Source organism: Acanthaster planci, linkage group LG09, assembly GCF_054643075.1.
Source record: "Acanthaster planci isolate LZ-2023a linkage group LG09, COTS_SCS, whole genome shotgun sequence".
Taxonomy (NCBI): Eukaryota; Metazoa; Echinodermata; class Asteroidea; order Valvatida; family Acanthasteridae; genus Acanthaster; species Acanthaster planci.
Window position 1 is genome coordinate 11654327 of NC_141785.1, and position 23908 is coordinate 11678234.

General features: G+C 41.7%; 2 protein-coding genes across 8 annotated transcripts in view; both read right to left on the reverse strand.

Annotated features, from left to right (window-relative positions):
• The window catches only part of LOC110981990 (plexin domain-containing protein 2-like), a 65325-nt gene extending 47976 nt beyond the window's left edge, over positions 1-17349 (reverse strand). For 4 of the 7 annotated variants that reach the window (XM_087140879.1, XM_087140877.1, XM_087140878.1 and 1 more), the window contains exons 1-2: positions 17211-17349; positions 3328-3551 (exon numbers count right to left, since the gene is read on the reverse strand). In XM_087140879.1, coding sequence (XP_086997005.1) covers positions 3328-3421 — 94 coding nt within the window. In that variant the 5' untranslated portion in view covers positions 3422-3551; positions 17211-17349. Of the gene's footprint in view, positions 1-3327; positions 3552-5175; positions 5268-5299; positions 5548-8429; positions 8826-17210 lie in introns of those variants that run through there. The other 3 variants (XM_022240088.2, XM_022240085.2, XM_022240086.2) reach the window with 3 other exon arrangements.
• LOC110981975 (mediator of RNA polymerase II transcription subunit 13-like) overlaps positions 15623-23908 on the reverse strand; it is a 75618-nt gene continuing 67332 nt past the window's right edge. The window contains exons 31-34 of the mRNA XM_022240048.2: positions 23480-23746; positions 22586-22747; positions 21630-21736; positions 15623-20823 (exon numbers count right to left, since the gene is read on the reverse strand). Coding sequence (XP_022095740.2) covers positions 20691-20823; positions 21630-21736; positions 22586-22747; positions 23480-23746 — 669 coding nt within the window. The 3' untranslated portion in view covers positions 15623-20690. The remainder of the gene's footprint in view (positions 20824-21629; positions 21737-22585; positions 22748-23479; positions 23747-23908) is intronic.

The following is a 23908-nucleotide window of genomic DNA, read 5'->3' on the forward strand; positions in this document are numbered from 1 at the left end:
AGCCAGCCAGCAACATTACAAGAGAGCTAGGCCTTAGAAGCGGAGACAGGCAGACAAACAGGTCTAATGAACAGGCCCAAACTGACAGCAAGTTATTGTCATAATTAAATCCCAAGGTGAAACTGACAGATAATCCCCTAAAAGGTCTCTCAACCCCTGCATTTATGGACAGTGAAGACATTCACAAAAGACTCAGGATAAGGACAACAGCAGATCAAGGCCTCTGAAAGTTGACTGGGCACGTATGCACAGTACATGGATCAGATACAAGTAGGTAGAGTGGAAAGCTTGTGCAAATATAAAAATATTAGAAAATAAAGAATTTTTAATAACCATGCACCCATCATCATCTAGGTTAAAGAATTGGTGTTAATATCAAGCATTCATATTATGGTTTCACGGATCATGCTTTGAATACCACAGGGATTTCACTGTAAAGTGTGTATTTGGTGTCTTTAGTGTTCGCATAAAAAAAAACCTGCAACAGACCACCCCAATTCAGCCAATATTGCACAAACCACTGACAAGAACAGAAAAAGCAAAGAACAGAACAGATTGAGCACTGTGTCAATCAATACTGGGCTAGTCTTCTTGCCCTCCTCCAACCTAAACTCCAGACCCTAAAAGGATATAATCCCCTCCCTAATCCACCTCCAATTCTGACCCAAATTCACAATCAACCTTTCGCAGTGCACTGCATAAACCACAACTGTGGGGACTACACACAACTACGCAAGTTACTAACATGGACAAGCTCATCATAGGGGACAATTCTTCGTCCACAGTTCTGAATTTGGCCTTGGCACAGGGCCAGCTACATGTAGGTACATATGTTGTGCTGCTGGTAGCGGATGGAGAAACAGACAAAAGCATTTAGGCTATTACCAGTAAATGTACTGTATAAGATCTCAGACAAGTACATGTAGGCAAAGGGGTCTGTGTCCTTGCTCTATGGATGTGCCCTGATGCAAACCTGAAAGGAGTAATTGTCATGAGAGAGTCTCAGAGTAAAAGGTATGCTAAAGGAAGGAAAGCCAACACAAAAGAACTGAACCACTGAGGATGGAATTCCAGGAGAGGGTGCCAAAACATGACAAAGGTGCTCACAGGGTAGGCTACAAATGGTTTATGTTACATACCTGAGCAATTATCAACTTTAACAAGACTTGGAACACAAAATACATCTACAGTGCTTGACCTACGTGTAGCAACATTTCAATAGGACAAACACCAGGTTTCAAAGCTTTTGAAGTTTTGAATTGGTTACTAAGTGCTTTGTAAATGCTGCCTTTCCTGACACTCAGGCCTCTGCAATACTGGCAAGCACATGTGCCTGTATGTTCACATAAATGTGTACACAAACATGGGAATAAATACGTGCATGGCCGATCTTGGCTCAGGGAATGGACACGACTAATGCTGAGCCACAGGCCAGGGTCATACTATTACCAGCATTCATTCTCCTCAGCAAGGTCTTAAACATTAGTTTTAGACTGGCCAAGCACATATTTAATGCCATGCATAAATATTTTTTTATTCGGAGTCATAAGAAGTCAACGTATGATAGATTTGCAACTATTTTGTTCTAAAACTTTACTTTCATTTTTCTGAACACCCTCATCCATTTACGGTACATGTACATGTATATTCCTTTTGAAAGCTGTCCAATAGAATCCCCTTCAATGAACTTGGCATGCACGTGATACCTCACATGCAAGCAGACTCCTGACCAATCAGATTTGATTAAACTGTCTCATACCCATGAGCCAGCATGTGATTTACACAGCGGGCATTATAACTTCTCGGCAGGCATTATCAAACGTTAATACATGGTCATGTGATGCGTTATGACCAAATAGAAAAACTGTCCCTGGTACAGTGGAATAAAACAGAAGTAACAATAGAAATACGCATTCATGATTCAGCTACGTGCAGGCTCACCATGGTGCCTTCATGAGGCATGTACCCAAAGAGGGTTTTTTATGGTTATGGATTAGTTTTAACAACAGGTTTTGCCCTTACATCGAGGCACACGTAAATAACAATGGCACAGTATGCTCAGTGTTTTTCTGAGAGCTTGCAAAAACATTCACAAGCTTACTCGGGTGGTTAAGGCTTTATTGTTATGGATTTCGAGGAGTGGCACCATAATTGTTCTCAAATGAAATCACAGCATACATGTATTCAACTTCTATGAAAAAAGGTGCACTTGTCGACTTGCTTTCTTCTTGAATTCTGTGCCCTTGATGGAAGGTGATATGAGACGCTTTTGTTTCTTTTGGGCAGAACCTACTTTCTAACTCAAGTAACAACATACCCAAATTTATTCACATAACAGATCACAATGAAAATTGCCAGGCTCAGTTACTGTTTCTGTGCCCAGACAGAAGACGGAAGTTGACAATGGAGCCCACCCTTCAGCAATTATAATAGGCCTAATGTGCAACTACAACAGTAAAGCTGTCATGGCTCACTGGGACGCAAATCAATAAATTTAAAGAAACACATGAAACTTTGTAGTTTCTCTGTCTTTCACTACACACATATTGAACAGTTTTGTGATGGGTTTGTGATTCCAAAAATGTTATGGCTATCTGAAATGCATCCAATATCAAATATCTTATCAAATTCAAGATAAATGCAGAACATACAAACATAACGATATTATAAGTGCATAATCCATAACCACCCACCATAACCACAAAACCAGACCCAACCAACCAATTCCTATTCAACTACACCTAATCTCCACCTCACGGATACCTGAGCCGCATCTTGCCACACCCCATTCTCACATGTTCCTCCACTCCACCCAACCCCATCTAGTCCCCACTACACCCAAACAATTTCATATCCTATCCCACTATATCCCCACCCCATATTAGCAAATGCCCACCTCACTTGAATCCCCATTCATCCCATCACCCAGGGGGTTAGGGTTAGAGTTAAAAACCAAAAAAATCAATGGAGTTTAAAAATACTTTGGGATTTGACCCCTTCCGCTGGCCTTCATTGGTTGATCATTTTTCTACTGGTAAGTGCTGTCTTAGACCAAAGGTATCAATTGGTGATGGACAGGAAGACGTGTCCCTGTAACTTTTTAAAGTGGGGGCTATCATATCATTTGTCCCCTACACTTTTTCAGGACCCTAAATAAAAAACATAGGGGAAGTAGGCCTACATTGTACATTAGACTTATATTTCAGACAAGTGATGAACGTCCATGCATGCCCCCAACCCCTCAAAATCCTGGCAACCCAAGGACTGAAAGGCCCCTGAAGCCAAGCCAAGAGATGAAAATGAAGGAAAAGTGCCAGTTGGACTTACTTGCACAGCACTGCTGCAGAAGGGTTGAAACGAGCCACAGAAGGCACCAGAGAGCAGTCAGTGGCATCACAGTTAGAGGCTCTCTCCTTGCCATGACAGACCAGCTAAAATAAGACAGTGGATAACTTGCTGCCAGTTGACCACGGAGGTTGCACAAAGTCTAACACAAAAGCCCTGTCGCTTGGTCAATTAACTATGGACCAATCAGTCACAAGTTCAAAAACCTGTACACAAAAAAAGAGAAAAATTCAATTTGCAGTTTGATGAGCATTATATAGTTCTAAAACAGCTCTTGCATCTTATCCCATCTGGAATCTTGATCTTCAATGAATTTTTCATGCTAAACTACTGCGTCTTCCCTTCATTTCAAATATGAATTAAACGCCGTGAAATATTCACCGCTGTTATCACTCCCTGTCAGTAACTCAATAACACTGGGCTGAAATACATGTTTGAAGTTAGTGGCTGAACATGGGCCAAACTGCTAGCAGATAAGACGACAATACATGTACAATTTCAGTACAGTGTTCCACGGCTGATCACTGAGATGTTTTTTAAAAAGGACAAAACAAACAAGGGTTGTGACCTGCTGGTAGCAGTGTGTGCTCAAAGTGTGAGACATGTTTTTCTTGCCAAGTGACTTTAGTAAGCATGGGCAGGTGTATAAATTTCAATGGCATCACCTTTGTGGGTGAGTTAATCGACTGACAGGTGAGATGGACAATTGTTCACAACCTATAAGTGGGAAAATAAATGGGCTTACCACAGCTTACGGTCAATAACAGGATGTTCCACATATTCACAAATATCAGACATAAAACATAATTGTTGAGTGCTGAGCATTGCTTATCTGCTTCAATCAGCCCCCTACTCTTATCGTAATTAATAATTAATACATTTTTGTCACAATATTCAAACTGCCATCTAATTTTCATCACCGATTCTTTGGAACAATTTGATTGATAATGTAAGAGAAAGTGGCTGGCATCACCCGAAAGGGTTGAAGCCATCACCACACTAATCTGTGTCCTCTATCATCGGCTATGTTATCTAACCAACCAACTCAACGCAAACAGGTGGGTACCTGCACTGGTAAATCACACTGTAAGGGGGGCTTGGTACACAGTGAAGAATTCTTGTTTCATTACTCATATTGACTTAGAGTCTACTCTTGCCCGATGCAAGGGTGTACCATCCTAGAAATCTTCTCCAACCACCCACTGCCTGTTCCTCCCCCCCTACCCACAGAGGATTAAGTTGAAAAGCTTTTCAAACAAATTTGCTCATAAGAAGGAAGATCTACTTTGATAAAAAGCAGTTTGCCTTTATCATTTTCTGGTTTGGTGCAACATTTCTCTCCATGGAAACACATGTAGAGCACAGTGGCTTTTCATTTCCTATGTTCACACATGGAAGAACTGTTTTTAGGAGTTTTACTGAGGGACAGAAATGCCCTCCTCCGAACAAAAACACTTTGAACACACAAACTGTAGTTACACACCTACCTGCAGCCTGCATAAAACCCTGCTTATGCTAAATTTGAGTAAAAAAGAGTGTTTTACATATTCAGCCTTGAAGAAAAAATTGGGCAAATATATCCACAGCATAGGAATCACAAAAGAGTTGGACCAATAACTGAATCGATGAACCACAGAGCAAGGAACCTGCAACGGTGTTTGCTGTGTTACGCAACGGCTTACGGCCCCTTTGCACACTGCAAAGTGTAAGAAAATTGATGCCAAGCAGTATCTGTCACTCCTTGCAAGATTCTAAACTTTTTGGGTGGAGGGGTGTTGCTGAAGGCAGACACAATAAAGTGATCTGTTCGGACCGCAAAAACAGTCGTACCGAAAGCGGGACTCAACATCTCTGCTTCCAGCGCACGAGTCTGAGAAGGAGCGGGTCATTACCGGTATCATGATTATGACTCACATGGCAAAACACCACGGGATCAGAAAAGCAAATGCCTTACACTGTTACAGCAAGTTTCTAATTTCTTCTCCCACAGCACTTGGGAATGTAATGATCAGGGCGCTCCACGGTCACCCGACGGAGGAAGTTAATAAATGATAAGAAACGGGTCCGTGACTCCAGCTTCGTCAACCACTTGTTCACGACTTCTGCCAAATAAGTTCAGGTCTGCGACTGCACGTGCTCAGAATTACAGCGCTCACCGGAAGCGGTCACCTAAGCGGTCGCCTCACTCCACCATTACTGTAGGCGGTTTTGCGGCGCGACGCGTACCAGCAGTCAAATTGTTTTTTTTGGGGGGGGGTTACACAACAGTCTGGGAAACCTGGTTAGAACGCATGCATCCCAGCAAAGCTCTTAGTTTTGAGTCGTTTCGAAATATATTTTCTTGATAAATACTATTTTACAGTTGGATCCTACTTTATTTCACATTTATTACCAATTTGTGAATCTGAAGGATTTTTTCAAAGAGAAACTTGTGGTAAGTCCTTTTACTAAGGCCGTAAACCTACGGAAGCGTAAAAGGGCCACTTGCAATTTTTTTTTTTTTGGAGTTACAATCTCGCCGCGGCGAGTATATGATCTTGCCGCGGCGTCAACTTGATATCCCGCTGCAGCGAATATTTCAATAGTTTCATAAGTCCTATTCAACGTGCCGTTTTAAAATGTATCTTTACAGTGAAATGCAGTGATATTTGGTTTTAGATTGCTGATTGGAATAAAGGGGATGTTTCATTTCAACAAAGCATGTTTTCCAGCACAAACGAAAACAAAGAAACCTTACTTTGTGGTGTGAATTTCCCCATTAAGATGAGGGGTAGACTATTTTTCAATTTCATTCCTCCTTACACTTTCCAAGTGCCACCCAGAAACAACCGGACTTGAAGGTTACAAATGAACTTTCATTTGTCAAAATTTATTAATTACAATACTTTTACAAACGTAACACATTAAATGCCTCACAGCTTTGGACGCTCAAAGCATTTCAGGTTGAACGCATACGTGTCATGCGCACCAGGCTGCAAGTGCCAAACTGTGTTCACGTTAAATTAACTCAATCCAATAAGTTCTCGACAAAAAGTACGTTACATGTATGTAAAATAATCCTTGCGCTGTATGGGTGGTTAGTGACGAGTGAAAGGTCAAAGAGCCTGGGGATTTCAATCCAGTTTATGAAAAAGTGTGTGTAATAGTTTCCTTTCACCTTCACTTCATTTTTGTTTTTGCCTCTTGAAATCTCCTACATTGTCAAATTTTAATGTTAAAATGATATCAGCATTGAGGTTTGCTCCGAAATGGCAACACACATTGGCTAAAAATATGCATGGGCGTCGCCAGAATTTTTTTTTCGGCGTGGGGGGAACAGTCTGGTTAAAACAATAACATTTAACTGCGGGGGTCGCTTTTATTTTATTTTCTCAAGCAAATAATTGTATTATATTTCAGTGCTAATTTTCATTTCTTTGGCTGTTTTCTTTTCTTTTTCCGTTCTTTTCAGGGTTCCCCCTTCGCGGAGCTTATATGAATAGGATTATTTGTATAAGTATAAATGAAAAGGCACCGTAATCCTTTCAACAGGCAGTCTACAAGAGAGTCAAAGTATGCCCCATTTCCGAATATGGAAATTCTTATCCCCAAAAGAGATGTCTTTTGTTTTCTTTTGTGTTGGAAATCAAGCTTTGTTGAACTAAGTTTTGTTTAAAGCAACCTGAAACCCAATCCCACTGCATGCCATCCTGATTATACATCTGGGTACAACGAAACGCTAAAAAAGATTTATAATGCTACTGAAGTACTTGAAAGGGGGTATAAATTTCACGCAGCGGCAAGATTGTATAACTTGACAAAGCGAAATACACATGTCAGTTTAAGCATAAAATACCTACTGCTTGTGTTTAAAACATTAATAAAGAACAACTTAGCTCTCACCTGCTTTTTATTCAATCTTTCTTGGCATTTTTTGAAAGCCTAATTTGTTTTACGCTACTGAATAGGTATAGAGAAAACATAAACAATTCTACGTCTTTTTTCACCGGATCGTGCATTTTTCTTTTAATTTCGACTAACGTGCACACACTGACTAACTGAAATGTGCCGTTCACAGGCAGAAAAATACAATACAGGCGATTCACAATAGTCAGCTTCCAGGAGTTTGCAACGCGTTGACCAATCACAATGCAGGAAATCAGTCGACCCAATGCGCATATAGAAAGGGTCGACATATTTCGCGCGTTGTGATTGGCCAACGCGTTGCAAACTCTTGGAAGCGCACTATTGTGAATCGGCCGTCTTGGTAAAAAGAAATTCGTTCAAAATATTACACAATTTTAGTAAAATGTGGCCAAATGAAATACACAATCAGTCTTTAATTTTAAAATTACTTGTTATATGTAGTTAAACATTGTTTACACAAGTTGTGTATACGGTCAAATTTCGGACTCCGACCACGAAGTTACAATAATTATGTTACGTAAATGTTGTTATACGTTATACTTATCCCAATGCGTGCTTTTCGGTTCATGATTGACGTATGCACATGGACCAGACGAGCTGTATATATGTAGTATACACCGTCGGTGAAACGCAATCAAATTAAGTTTAGAACTGGAAGTTTCTGCAGAATAGATAATTAAAAATGAGTTCTGGTGGGATACTGCATAATCTCCGCAGCATGCAAGGATGTAAAATGTAGGCATTTCTCACGTTCTTAGGGGACTTTCTCATTGTCGACACTGAAGACAGTCTGATATACACATCGATATATTATTACGACAAATATGCTCGGTTGACCTCAGGTACTTGCTTTCTTTTTTGGTTGAACAGTTCTTCAAAGAAATTGACCAGGACTATCTGACTAAACTGGACATCCTGACAGTTGGTGTATCCCCAAGACCATATTTCAAATTACCACTGACTTAATCATTTTGGAGCCTTAATTTTGGCTTTTTTGTTTAGTTCTTCTGGTTCACCCAAAGTCCAACTAATTCTGGCTTTTTCTGCACACTGCGTTGAGGCAACGCTTAATTGCTTTACTAGGTTTGTCTGCAACTGTCTATTTACAATACGCTAAGCGTCCTAACAAGACAGTTGAAAAACGACATTCTCTATTAATTCAAACCAGGGGCACTTACCTAACTTCACAAAGTTCAGGTGAGACCACTCCGCACAAGTTATTATACTACCGGTGCAAACGTGCACGTGAGGCGAACCGCTCTAAATTGATCGTCGCGCGGGCACTGACGATCTTTTCTGAAGTTCTACAATCACGCGTTGCGGTGGACACGCACCTGTGAATACTGTTGCCCAGTCGGAATGGTGGAAATGATCTTTCAAAACTGACTGATTCTCATTCGTTGTGATGACGGGGTTGTGGGCTGCGCACTGCCAATTCAACAGCTTGCATCCACTCAGCAATTTGCGGTTTACTAATGAGTAAAAGAGTCAGAGGTTTTCACACAAAGCTTCACTTTTTTCTTTTTTTTCAAAATCACTATTAAGCCGATGCTTGCCTCACTATTCTCTGCAAAGTACGTTAATCGTTACACAAGCAATCAAGAATTTTTCAAGGATTTTCGCGACTGAACAGTTTTAAAGCTGCTGAGTAATTTTTACAATAAAAGAATGCTACTTTGGCACACGTTCACGGAATGCTTTTCCCAGTGGCCTATTCAACTTTTGGTGTCGGGGGGGGGGGATTCAAAAGCAAATGCACTTTCGGGCTCATTCAACTTGACAATGGGGGAGAACAAAATATAGCCTATTTATTTGATACATGAATATACCGATTAGTTTCTTTCCTACTCACCTATTAGGTTTTTTCAGTTGAGTTGTTTTCTTTCTAAAGTAAAAAATTGAAAAAAAAAATCAGGGGGCAAGTTCCCCGCCCCCTTCCCCCAGCCACTGGCTTTTCCACTTTACTAAAATGCAAAACTTCGTCCCCACCCTACACGTTTATTTATGCTTGTCAGGGTTAATACTAAGGTTAAAGGATGGCATTACCGATCCCATGTGGTAATTGGCTGTCATGAATGTAACGGAAACACACCATTGCTGTTAATAGTCCGATTAAGCTGAGGCACTGTGCTCAGTTCTCTGAACTTATTTTTACATACAGCATTGATAGACGAACTGAGGACGCCAATGGAGAAAGACGAGCGCTGGCAGTTGTCATGTGACTACTTTTTCGTAATCTGATCTTAATTTCCCCCGATACCTCAAACATGACAGTTAACTTGACAGTGTCGCATCATTGATCGTACTTATATTAGTAGTATTTTTCAAATACTTTGTGTATAAGCACACTGATAATTAAGGTTTCGAGATGAATACATTTAATTTTCTATCAGTGGACTGAAAAGAACGAGAGACCACAATGTATGGCCATCCCCTCACAGAGGATTCAAAATACATTTTATGCTCCAGAACAATGGACGTTATTTTACATCATTTTTTACCCCGCAAACCAAATGTATTATGTCCTAAGTGGATTACAATGTGCCACCTCTGAGCCGACATAAAAATAGAATTGAGCGAGGATATGAGGCGCATTCATAGTCCGTTTCTGTACTGAAATGTACAATATATTCACCACATGCAGGCTTTTCTCCACGAGCAAAACGTATGGAAAAGTTGTCGCAAGAACCCGCTGGAATAACTTTGTGCTCATGTATGGTCTATGCGTACATGCAGAACGCGGGCAAGAACCCGCTAGTAACCACCTGTCTTTCTTTCGCCGATTGATGGGGCACTTCAGCTCGCAGCGGATAGCATTATGAAAAAATATTACATCCTCATTATCCCCGCTCAGTTCTATTTTCATGTCAACTCAGAGGTGGCACATTGTAAATCTACTTAGGACATAATACGTGTAGTTTACGGGGCAAAAAATGACGTAAAATAGCGTCCGTTGATGGATCTTGTGTGTTTCCAAGATCCATCCTTCGAAATACATGTAGTTGGTGGGGAAAGTTGTTGCAATGTGTTTCGTGGCCGTTCACTTTATTTGACAAAACTTGGGCATCTTATCCAGTTAACTGAATTAAATTGACGTCATGATAGTAATAAAAGCCTTCCAAACTCTAGTCAAAACACTGACAACTGGTCGACGAATTTAAAATGAAACTGACGCCTTTGGGACACAAGAAATGACTCCAGCTTAGTTGAACTTTTTTTGAACTACAAACCATTTTTACATTATCAGGTAAACAGACTCAAAAGCTGACAATCTACTTAGTTCAAAGGCACCAAGAAAATTATGATCTTAACAGAAGCACTACTGTTGTTGGTTTGCCATGTATACACGAAAACTGTTTTTTCCTTTGATCTTGTCGAAGCTACCCTCTCCAGCAAAATCTATTCTCATGGTTCGTTTCGAACAGAGCTATAAATAACCTCTCCGATCCTCCAATTGATCGAGTTGGGTGCTTTCGGTAATCATCAGGGGCGGATCCGGGATTTGTCAAAAGGGTGGGGGGATTCCAACGACGGACTTACATTTTGTTACGTACGGCATGAATTTCAAGGGTTTTTTTTACCTTTGCCCCTACCTTGAATAATTTTTTAAGTGTACTTGTGTGGTTTAAACATAACAGAAAAGTTAACTATATCAATTGTCATCTAAAATACGTCGTCTTATCCCTAAAGTGATAATAAAACTAGGATTGGAACGTTAAAAATGGAAGGTCTCCACAGAATTTCGCAACTGTCGAAAAACAGCTTCAGTTGGTCGTTATCGGACCCTTAATGTTATCAGCCAAAATGTTTTTACAGCTCAGAATCTATACTTGAATCCAGACAAACGTAACCAAGATAGAGTCAGTCTGACAGTTCCCGAATTTCCGGATAACTTTTCATACAAACTGCAGTATGCCCTCGTGTGTTTTGAGTTTCTTTGATCAAGAGATATTTCCACAATACAAAACAATTGAAATCAAATTGGCATCGCTAGACCGTTTGAAATTGGTGGTAGGTTGTGCCATTGTGGAAATGTGTCCGAGAACCGTCTCACAAAATCAATGGCCAAATCATGTCCTTATGAGAGGGCGCAGCGCGAAGCCCTTATCGGCGTGGGTCCGGGGCCCGCTTAAGGGCCCTGGAAAATTTTGTATTCTAAATACTCTATGGTGCAATCTTAGGCAATTTGTGATGCCTGGCCAACATTTATTTCATTTTTAATTAAGAGTCAAACACTGAAATGTATGTAAACCTATCATTTTTTATTGTAGACCTAGAATTTTATTTTGGATACGGCTTTAAAAAGGGGGAAGGGGACAATCGCTGGTGCTTCCAACTGGAAAAGGGAGGGGTAGGCCTACATGTCCCCCGAATAATGACTGTGATATTTTGAGTTCCCCGTCCTAACACTCTTCTCTTTTCCCCGTTTCCCCTTCTTCCTCTCCCCGTCCTTTCCCATTTTTATTTTGTCTTTATTTTGTGCCTCAAAACTCCTTCTGAGACCTGAGACTAATTGTGTAATAGTTTTTGAAGGAAAGGATTATTTCTGCATCACCTTAATAAAGAAAATGACGCTGAAACTTATATCCTGTTATTACAGTTGACTGCCTAGTTCCGAAATTTGCCCAGTGCCGAAAAATCGAAAATATGGGTCGGCAACGACTGTTTTTCGCCGATCGCATCAGCAGTAGCAAGTGTGCGTTCTGCGCAATGTTGCGTTTGTTGCTCTTTAAGTTAAACGATCATGGCGTTGACTTTTTCTAAACCAACGACCATCTGCTTTCACAAATTATCAGTTTTACCATCACGAAAATACGCGTTCCGTACATTTTCAAATGTATGTGTTTTGGAAACAAAAGTGACTGCAGGATTTTTTGGCCAGTTGGCAGTTCCGCAAACGATTCTTTCAATTGCAGCTCAATGCGCGCGGTCAATGTGCATGAGCCGTAAGTGTCGGAAAAACATGACCCGCCATACAGATAGCGGTACTTGTGAAACCGGCAAATTTTTGCGGAACCGGGTGAACTACCGACCACTGAAATAAGCTCGCAAACATTCGTCTTTCAAATGACTTTCTAAATTTTTTTAGTGTCATATGTAGCAGGATAGTTTCCGGATATTTTTGAACGAGAACTTCTTCATGAAAGAGAGATTTTGAGACGCGAGGAACCTTACTGTTTCTATTTGCGGAACTGGGCAATCCACTGTATTTAACGGAACTTTTCACTAATAAATTAACATTTCTGCACGTGGGCGCATAGATGGTCCTGGTGGCAGGAATGCAATGTGCAATCTCGTTTTCACGAAAGCATGGGAAGTGAAAACAAACGTGCATGAACAAGGAGACGTAGGTACGATATCGCCGAACATGAAAGGTCGTTAATAAAATTCGTTTTTTACCCATCTCCGTGTGACTTTTCCTAAACATTAGTTGAGGAATACAAAGGTAATATTGCAACATGAGTGTTTCATGGAGTGGTTTCAGTTAGAAATTATTCTTCCAAAAATTATCGAACATGATAGCACGGCTCAATGTAAAATCCCCATAGGCAGACCGCGCAAGGGTTGTGGAAACTCGCTGTGTGACCTTTTACTTCGTCACGCCTGCAAACGATGAGCCAATTCGGTATTTCAAATTACTACACCTCATGAATATTCAGGAGCAAATTGGAGCGCGTCATTGGCCGATTCCACCTCGCGTCTGTGAAGTAGAAATGATACGCGACCAGGTAACGTCATAGCGGTGAGTATCCACCTGGCTCGCTGCCACGCCGTAGTTTTTTCTGGTAGCATCAAAAATCCCTCTGGAACCTGCCACGTAAATATGTAATCTGTCCCGGAACCAGTCGGGAGTTGTATCCTGATAACTATTAAAGTAAAGACACAAACGTATGTCAGCACCAGACTATGAAGCCCTGTTCCTATGCACATCTGCACTCCGCAGTAACGTGAGATTTCTGTTTGAATATTCATGAAGTGTAGTAAAACAAATACAGCACGGTTTATTTCGGGAAAATAGTGGGAATTACTGATCCCGAAGTGTAGGTCAGCTTGACTACCTCCCGACGCGATTCCCACTACTTCCCTTCAAACCATGCTGTATTTGTGTAACACCAGGGTCGCACAGGAACAAAGCAAGCGCGAGTCAAGTCTGCCAGTGCGCAAGTTCATATCAAGTCGGTGTAGTCCACCTTCTTCGCAATGCAGTTGGACTGGTCCCCGTCCCTATTATACAAAGACCGGTCGCTAGCACTCGTTTTATGTGCGTGACTTGCCCAGTTAATTTGGATACTGAATATTGAAGTTTTTGTCAGACCAATAGCAATGCTTCAGCATGAAAAACGTTTCAGCATGGACGCGAGAAAAACACAAATAACTATCCTTGCTACGCCTCTATCGATCACAGTAGGGAAATATATTTTCTAATGATTTTTATCGCAAAATCATTTTACGGCAATTTATTTCAAATCAGTGGTTACTGAGTTAACTTTTAGATAAATGAATAATTTATGAAGTGTTTTCAGTAAAATGAAGAAGAAAGGGCAAAATATGCTGTCAGCTCCTGCTTGATTTGCGCAGTGAGCGGGCATATTCCTCATTTACATACACTCGGCAAGATTCTGCCCAATTCATTACCACCCGCTACCGGTCCCTACGTTCGGAGGACGTCTGTAAGTACGGGACGAAAGCAGTCTAGGGCAATGGTGAACAGGCTTAGAACTAAAACGACGCAGCATGCTGGCTCGGTATCCTTCTGGACGAAACACAAACGGCTAACGAATTGCTTTCAAGTCTAGCGGAAAGGCTGCGCACGCTGATAGGGCAGACTTCACGCGTGCGTCCGAATGACCTCGGGCGCGTTTGATTTTGGGCATGCGCTGTTGGAATACAGAACTGGCTCATCCATCCAGCGCTGCTTACCGTAGGCCCATCAGGGGTCAACTTTCATGGCGCGCTTCCGGATACCTTGGATAGAAAAAATAACATGCAAAGATTTAAGAATATATATTTTTTCGTCCAGTCACTTCTTAAAAAATCCAACTTGGTAAAGGGCTTTGGAAAATATTTGCTAGTATCTCAATTTATAGACACTGAACAATTACCTGACCTAAAGAGAAATATCCTGCAAAAATTGACCCCATAACTTCCAGAAATCTAAAACACATGAAGAACAGTGCAATGCTGCAGTCTCGTACTCCGATGAACATTGACGGTTTGAAATTTTATGGTAGTCTGTCGATGTTACATTTCTGCTTAGCCAGCTGCTAGTACTCTTTGGTCATTCACTCGTGATCATCAAGAATCAAGGATCGACAATCGAGAATCCAGAATCGAGAATCAAGGTTTAATGACTCTGCTGAGCTTTTAACTTCTCAAACAGCTACAGAAATGTAGTTCTACTCCCCAAACTAAAGCAAGAAACAGAAAGCGCGCCCGCGCCCACACATATGTCCAGTTATATTAGAACGTGTACACCAAACCTCCTGAAACCCATACACGTCCAGCCCGCAGCTCGACCAGAACCACGTTGTTAACGTTTGACCCTAAGGCGCGCAAAGGTATACATTTCCTTAGCAACAACTTTGTATACGTTACAGTCGAGAAAAGCCAAAATAAAAGCAGATCAAAATATTTGATCCTGCTTAATTTATAAGGTTATAAACATGAAGTAATCTGCTTTTATTAAAGATTCCAATATTTTACCAAACCTTTGCTGACAAGAACTAAGTCATGTCAACTCGGAATCTGGAACCCATCGACTGCAGCTAGGTACATGTAAATCTTTGCAACGTTAATTGAACAATCTTGTTTTCACGTAAGCAACAGTTAATTAAGTTCGTGTTTTAACAATCTCCAGGTGACTTTTTTCAAATAATTATTACTTGAGGAAAACAAAGGTAAAATTCCAACGTCAATGTTTCATGGGATGGTTAGGAATCATTCTTTCAAAAATTATCAGCCGTGATAGGACGACCGCATGTAACATCGCCACAGGCAGACCACGCAAGGGTTCCAGAAGCTCACTGTGTTATCTTTTACTTTCAGGCTCAATTGAAGCTGGCAAACTAATTCCCAAGGCGATGCCTCGGAAAAGTGATTTCTGGAAATTCCCGAAACTGGCCGCTAGTTTGCAAACGATTCCGAAACCGTGATGATTTACACTACTCGCCTCCCATGTTCGTACAGTATCGTAGAACTCAGCCCGAGGCAAGGTTCAACACGACACTTGTGACCTGGTAGCGCGTTGTAGATACCTGGGGCGAGGAAGCATAGACTACAAGGGGGACGTGACTTTTTGAAAAAGAAAAAAAAGGGGGGAGTGTAATGAAGGAAAACTCAGGCGAAAAATAAGAAGTACTCTGGAATCGGCTTTCGTTTCCTTTCCCTTGTTGGGTTTTGAACTAGAGACAAATAACTTACTTTTATTTCTACAAATCACGTGGAAAAGTATATCATAATTATGGGGACCAAAAGAAAAACAAATCATCGAGATGACATTTAACAGCTTGAGAAGAGACTACACACAGCCTGGTGTGAGAGTCTATACACCCTCTCAAATAGGTTCAAACATAGAACTCACATAATTTATTTCTAAAACAATGACTCGTGATCTAACATTTTTCTTCGCCATATTAAAAGAACTGCAGACACCGTGCCCACCCTTCATCCGGTAATTTGTTTCAATACATACACACATAAAATACAATTTTCTGAAACGAAACAAAAAAATTCTCACCATGAATTTTTTCTTCCAAATCTAATTTGTTTCCATGGTGATAGATCATCTCGGATTACAATCTCTGTCAATATTTATAATAAAAAAAGGAGACAAATATCCTCTTTTCTGTTTTGCCCCATCAGTCATTGTGTACATTTACAAAGAGTTCTTATAGTTTATACTTTATCAACTTACATAAACATTGTACACCGATATACACCCAGTTTGTGTACAATTGACAATAATTTCAATATTTATATACAAGTAGGCAAATAAATGTTTATCTATCATGACACACTTATGTTGTCACCATCAAGACAAATGTTCACGGATGGGAAAATTAACCATATTACAATAATGATAATACTTCATTAAAAACCAAAAGGCAAAATATATTATGTAGATATTACCGATATTCTTTTTTTGTATAATGAATACTTACGCTCTGCTGTATAACACAAAGTACACATTTTGTTCTGCATGATATACCATAGATTCTGTACATATGTACAGAAACCAATGTGTCAAATCAGCACACGGATGTTACAAAGTCCTACAAGGGGAGGGTGAGGGATTGTCGGAAATTTGTCCGGCCATTTCAACAGCTGTGCCCTATTGGAGAGTTCAATATGGGGAACAGTATCCATGCCATTCTTAATATCTAACAGGTGTTTTTGTTCCCCAGGAACACTCTAGTGCATGAAGTTGAAGGTAAATTTCAAAAGGAAAAGTGCCATGCCCAGATGACCCTGTAGGGCCTTGGGCTGAAATGCATTCGGGGTATCTTTGAATGTGCAGATGAAAACAATGGGAGAGGGGTAACAACATTCTCAGCACTTTGTGTGTCCAACAGTTGAACTGACATGTCCTTTTTTTTTTAATTCAAACCACTTGCAAAACTACCATTTGGTATCCTGTTTCTCCTCCAAGGGTTCACCACAAAAGGCTTAGGTCAACCAGCCATGAACCTGTGATCCCAGCTTGTGGGCACAAACCCCTGATCGGGACTCTACACAGGGGTCAAGGTCAACGACTGGGGGTGTTTGACACCTCCAGGTATCACCATCCAGGGTACCTGCCATATATCCTATTGAGATGTCCTACCACAGGTTGCTGTGAGTGTTTAACACATTATGGCTTCTGTTTGAGTTCTGCAAACCATCTTTGAGAAACCTTGTTAAAAACACTGCACCATACCAAGACCTACTCCCACATCAACAAAGAAGAAATAGTATCTTACCTGGTCAATCTTCTTCCTTGCTGCCCTCCCCGTAAGAGGAGAAAACGAAAAAAGTGAAACTAACCACTCATATTAGCAAACAGCAGTAAATAAGAAAGACTGTACTTTCTTAGTGCTTGTTTTCTCGGCACTCGGTGAACACTACTTGCTGGACAAACTCCCGGCCAAACCCACAAGATTTGCTCACCGTCCCTCACAGTGCTCCTCCGTGGCACGTTTTTGTACACTAGCAGTTTGCTTTGGGTTTGCCAGGACTTCATTCCAAAATTACAAGATTTCATAGGGAGGAGGTACATAAACAAGTCACTGAAAATGTAAGGGTTCCACAGGTCAAAAGAGAATGTTACACAACCGAGAAAGTTATGAAAGACCACTGTGAATGTTTTTCCTCCTGTCAGATCCCTTTGGATTGTGATCATGACCTGGGACCGCTGTATATCACACTTTTGTGTTAATCCATTCTTGAGTATTTCAAACCAGGGGCCTGTAAATAACTCACAACTAAGCAATGTTATAGTGTTGCCCAAATACATTTTCCGGATGTTGAACACCGAGGCGGGAAAAACAGAACATCATGGCAGGGTGCCAAAGCTTGGAGGTATGTTGGGAATGCGAGTCACTGCACCTGTTATTGGCTCAACTCCATGCATCATTTGTGATTGATCACTTCTAGCCAACCTAGCGAAATGGCTGGAATTAATTAATCATAGAGAACTCTGATTCACCTTTATGAGAATTCAAATTTGCCTCGTTTCTTCCTCGAAAACAAATCACTCAAGAGTACACCACTGAAGAGTGCATCTCAAAAAGAGCAGAATTTGTCTATAACTTTGGTAACTTATGTCACAGTGGTATAGTACAAACTTTGGAGGAGGGAGGCGCAACTACAAATGGCAACTCCATACATTCAATTTAATGACGCAACCAGAGTGCCTTTCCTTCAACCTTATGAGGTTTAGGGGGTTCAATGGTGGTGAACTTGCTTAATCTGGAAATAAGCAGGGAGAAGTCATGTAAGAGATCCCCTCCAAAAATTTCCCTGGCTCCAAAATCTGCAACAATGATGAAGTTGATCTCTCACCTGTCACAGCCTTCTGTGCATTTCCATTTCAATTTGCAGGGCGGCATTTTCTTGTCATGCCCAAACCAAAATCGCATTTGTTTCTTTCTTTGTTTGCAAGGTTCCATGGAAGTGCTCCATCGTGTCCAGGGGAGTCTCCAGAAAGGTGCTGAACATGGCCACTTGTTTGCATTGGCAAGTGACTGGTCGGCATCGTTTTTGTTTCTTTTTGTTTTGGATTTCTTTTCCCATTTGGGGAAGAAGGAGGCAACAAGTACAAAACAGTTCTTTCTTTGGTGGAGCAGATGTGCCATTCGTAGTGGTCAACTGCCACATCAGAGGGGGAGTTACATCCAAACAATTCCGATCCAAATCGTATGAAGTGCCAGTCTGTTACAATACTCCAGCCAGTTAGGTTGGTTTCGGAAAAAAACCCAAAATATTTCTTTAGGGAGGAAGGGGCAAGACCCGTACAGTGATTTTTAGCAAAATACAAGATTCCCGTAGATATGTGTTACCATAAAAACATCTGCGAGGGCTGTCTGTTCTCAGCTCTACGACTGCCAGTGTTGTTTGCTTAAATAAGCTCTTCCTGATATGCCACTGAGCTTTTCAGAAATGGTACCTGAAAAGCTGGAAATCACTTTGCAAAGTTTCAACACTTTGATTGGACGAGTTACCAGTAATCTTTTTGCAATAATTTCCAACAATCCTGTATTTTGTTTTCTCTTCTTTTTTTCTGTACAATGAACTGACATGAAATCATTGGAAATGCGTACATTTTAGGGTCCGACCAAGGGTGACATTTGAAAAGGGGTTGGGGGAGGATGTGATTTCTGCCAGCATTTCAGGTGACCCAAATAGTGCACACCTGCTCAAAAAACAAACTGTCTTAACTGTGACTCCATAACATCTATGCACTTATGTGCCTATTTATAGCACCCATCCTATAAAGCAGTGCACTTAAAGCACCCACATAATATGCAACACATCGGGGAGTCACTTTATTACGCAACTTGTGGGTTAAAAAAAAAACCTCACTGCTGTGTAGGTTGTAGAGTTTGGCCCAAACGACACATAGACAAAGGCTCTGTTTGTTTCACGTGGATCCGGATCGTGACTAGTGATCCAGAACTGGTTCACGGACGGCAGAACCCGCCTAATGGATGGAGTGAACCAACTTTCCAGATCTGTGTCAAACGAACAGGCCCAATGTGCAGCAGCTACCTGCCATTGCAAAATGTGACACAAGGTTCTTTGCAACCAGTGAATAAACAAAGGGAATTAAATCAAAACAGTTCACTCTGCAAAATACGGTTGGGGGTGTCTAGCTGTTCATGTCGCTTGAAATCTTGACGGAGATTTTCGGTGAAGGTCTGTTCAGACTTGACACAATGTGCACACTGTTCCTCAAATTCTTCATGCAAACACCTAATGGTGACAAGCGTGATCCACAGAGGGCAGCAGATGCTTAGGTCCAGATGCAATGATATGATTGCTACAGGGCAGCAGACATTTCTCCCATAATCTCTCTCATTCTACATCGCTGTCAAAATGACTCTGCTGAGATATTAAACCTCCTCCGAAATGAACAGTCCTGTAGTTGGCTGGTTGGTTGTGAGTAGCAAGGACGGTCTTCTCTGCAAGTTTCGCAGAAGCAGTTAACTTAAGTTTGGCACTCATGCAGATATGTTACGGCACATTCTTACGACCTCTGGATTCCAGTCAAGGGGTCATCCACTCTGCCCACATCACAGAGGCTTTCCAGCTTCAGCAGGTGCTCGCAATAATCCAACTGAAGGTCGTCATCCTCTTTGGGGTTAGGGATATGAGCTTTTGCCCCAATTTGAGAAGATCTGGATGGCCAAATCGATTGCTGTCTTCAATCACTTGGTTCACCGCTTGCACACAGCCTAACAGGGAACTGCTATTCAGCAATGTAAACACGCACGCCAAAGGGTGCACCAAATGGCCGCCTGCGTAAGCCTTTCTGACGAAACCTCTGGGGTGGCCTCTTTCAATGTTATGAGCCACACAAGGGCAACTGGCCTCACACGTATGGATGCAGCAAGGTTGATTCTGAGGTCATTTCACAGTCTGAACGAAATCTCGTTTTTTAGAACACTTTCAGTGGCTAACTTCGAGAAATGTCGGGCGGAAAAAGAAAACGCAACAGTGGCCGGCATAAGATCTCCCTTACCTCCAAACGTACAAAGAAACCAGTTCCAGTTATTTCAAGAGTCTTGACTCAAAGAAAGTAAAGTTGCTGACTTGTTTCAAGTAAATAACTCTCATATCCAAGTCTCAGTTACTCTCGTGGTTGTCTGAGTTTTGCCAGCACACTTGCCACGTCACACAAAGTGTCCGCTGGCTGATTTACGATTGGGGGTTCCAAAGAGGCGACAGTAAGTGGGCCCCTGTCAGAACAGAGCAGCAATAGTGTTGTACAGCTGCATGAGGACTACGAGGTGGATTGGAAGGCAGGAGCGCCTGTCCCCACTGGCCGGATCCACGGTCAGCCAGGACAAACTGTTGTAGCTCTCCAGTACATACCTGAAGAAGACAAATAATGATGACGGAATTAAACATTCGCCGAGACATGTCAACCTTTAGGGACTCCTTAACCACAGTATTACCCCACAACGTGCGTGTCCCAGGTACGTTATTATTTTCGGCCGGGAAAAAAAGAGGACTTTTTGAAAGGATAAGATACAAAGAAGCACAGTCTGTTTGTTATACAGTTGGACTTTATAAATGCTGATCCTCGGTGGTCATTTATCCAAGGTTTGTGAGACATTTCTTAATGCATCATTGCTTTTTGGAAACAACGCCTGGCTGTAGGGCATGGCTGCTTGAAGGCTCAACACAAGTTAAATATAAACCTCTGTTTGTCCCATGGGCAAAGGAAATCCTTGCATGTCAACTCGCCATCTGGCAAAAGCTCTGGTTAATTACAGAACTATGTGACCTCTTTATGAGAGCTCTGGGGTACAATATGCAGTGGTTTAAGAGTGCGTGGTACATGGGGCTAGTTTTCATCTTGATGTGCACAAACCAATTATGCCTCTGCATGGGTGGCCGGGTGTGCTTCAGCAATGGTGCTGGTATCCACATTTCTCATTGTCATTGTTATTAGAGATTTCTTGCACACAGAGTACACAGAAATCAAATGAGAGTGGAACCCTTGATATTTTGTTTCCAATTCCACCCATGAGAGTACCTTGTCTTCTTTTTGTTTGATTTCTTTGTCTAAATAAAACTGGTGATAGTGCATACGTGGAGCCTTTCACACAAACATAATGAAGGGGGACTCCGGGACGAGGCAATGGGCATACTCTTAGAGAGAAAACACCACTCACCTGAGTACATCTGTCGTGAGGTTTGAGTCGAGCGGGTGGTTGTGTTTAGTCTGCAAGATGTCATCTGACATCTGCTGCACGGAGGCATTGTGTAAATGCAACGCAGCCTGGAGAGTGAAGAGACAAAAATATGAGCAGCTGTGATCAACACACCGAACCGCAGGAATCAGTAAAAACGGACCAATCACTAGCTGAATAATCAAATTGAGCTTGTTGTCTGAAATGGCTGCAATAAGACTTCGCAAAAATCAATTTTTCAGAGGTGATTTTGTTTTGTTGGAATAATTAAAATGTAATTGGTTAACCCACAAAAAATTGAAAAAAATGAAAGATTAGGGACCAGACAAGAATTTCATTTGTGATCAAGATACCGAACCGCAGAAATCAGTAAAAACGGACCAATCACTAGCTGAGTAATCAAATTGAACTTGTTGTCTGAAAGTTATGGTTCTGGCTGGAAATGACATGTGCATCTCTAGGAGACGATCAGGTGGCCACACCAGCCACGTGCCATCGATGCGCGTGCAACTCCAATTGATTTAGGCACAACCTCACTCTATTCCTAAATCTGCCCAAATCAGAAATCTGAAAACCAAATTCCATGACTTTTCAGGACAATATTTGTTTATGACAATATGAAAAATATGACATTCAACGCCATTTTGCAGAGAACAGTTGTTTAGTATTATGAGCTGGAAGACTATCGCAACCACTACTAGACTTACAAGGAGAGCCTTTAAATTGATCATTATTCCGTTTTCACATTGGGAGCAGCTCATCAAAAATACCCCTTACATGATCTCGATTTCTATGACTTTCCCATGCTTTTCTTCCCCTTTTCAATCTAAAGGGGTCCCATGTGGAATTAAAATTAATTCCTCAGGTTGAAGATGCAAACTTCACTACTTGGATGAAAGACGAAGGAAGCTCTTGTTCTTTTATTTTCTTTTCAGTACCTTGAGGAAGACAGGGCAATTGTTCTCAGCTTCTGGGCAGGAGGACCAGAACCAGTCGGGCAGAGGTCCAGTCTTGGCCGTGGAGACAAAGAAGCCCATGGCCAGGGGCTGCTGGAGGAGGGACTCCTCTGGCTCGGTCGGAAGGAGTTGTTGGTTGGTGTTCTGAGGAGAAGAGGAAGAGGCAGTGAAGCAACAAGAAAAGATGAGACATCTGCTGGAGATGGAGAGTGAGTGGGGTCGCCTGACATCCCACACTTGAAGTCCACAGCACGGTGTTTGGAGTCTAGATTTGTGACAAAACTGAGAGATTTTATATCGGGTTGACCCCCCCCCGACAATAACAATCTCAGCTATATTCCAATGATTTCCAAGGAAAACCTTTGCTGTCAGGTATTCAACACTGGTTGAGTGCGGACAAAGCTGCCCAAAAGGAATTACAGGCTTCAGGCAATATGAGTTAAGGTTTTAAAGACAACTGTACTCCAAGAAAATTCTCTCATCGCTTTTACAATATTTCTGTCCCAAATGTTTAATGGAAAACATTTTTTAAGAATCCAAAGTCATCAGTATATATTTTCCACAAATACTTCATTTGTAGTGCACTGGCAATGTTTACGTTACTTTGAGCACAATTGAAAGCCAAGAATCTGTAAGTGAAGACAGTACTCAGAAAGTGCTCAAATGGTAACAACACTAGTAAAAGAAAGTAGTTCATCTGGTGTTCTGGTACAAAGCTGATCTTTTTAGCTTTTTTGTAGTTGACTGTCATGTTCATCTACTGACCGCTTAGAAAACATGTTAACACAAACACCACCAACAACGGAACAATTTGGGGGGCGGGGGGGAGGTGCCTCATAACCTCCAGCAAATGAGAGTATCAATTCGGCCACTGACCTTGTTCATGTTTTCACTGTTGACCGCCATGTTCATCTGCTGACCACTGGGTGAGCTCGGCCCAGGCGAGTGCCCCCCACCACCGGGGGAAGGCACTGGTGAGCCCATGTTGGTTGGGGAGCCCAGCCCCAGGATCTGGGCCAGGTCCTGGTTGCCCAGCCCCTCTGTGATGAAGAGGAGATCATCGTCGGCTGGCAGCACGTTGTCCGTGGGATTTGTGAAGGACAGGTCCATCATGGGCTCGGCCTGGTAAGGCCCGCTAGCCACCTGTGAGTCCGGGAAGGGGAGGGGAAGACAGACAAGATCATTCATGGGGGTGCTTCCTAATGTGGGCCTTTCGTATCAACTAAGCCCAAAGGAATTTATTTTTTCTGACAACAAGGTTAATCTATTGATGTGTTGATTACCTAGTTACTCTTTTCTCTTCCA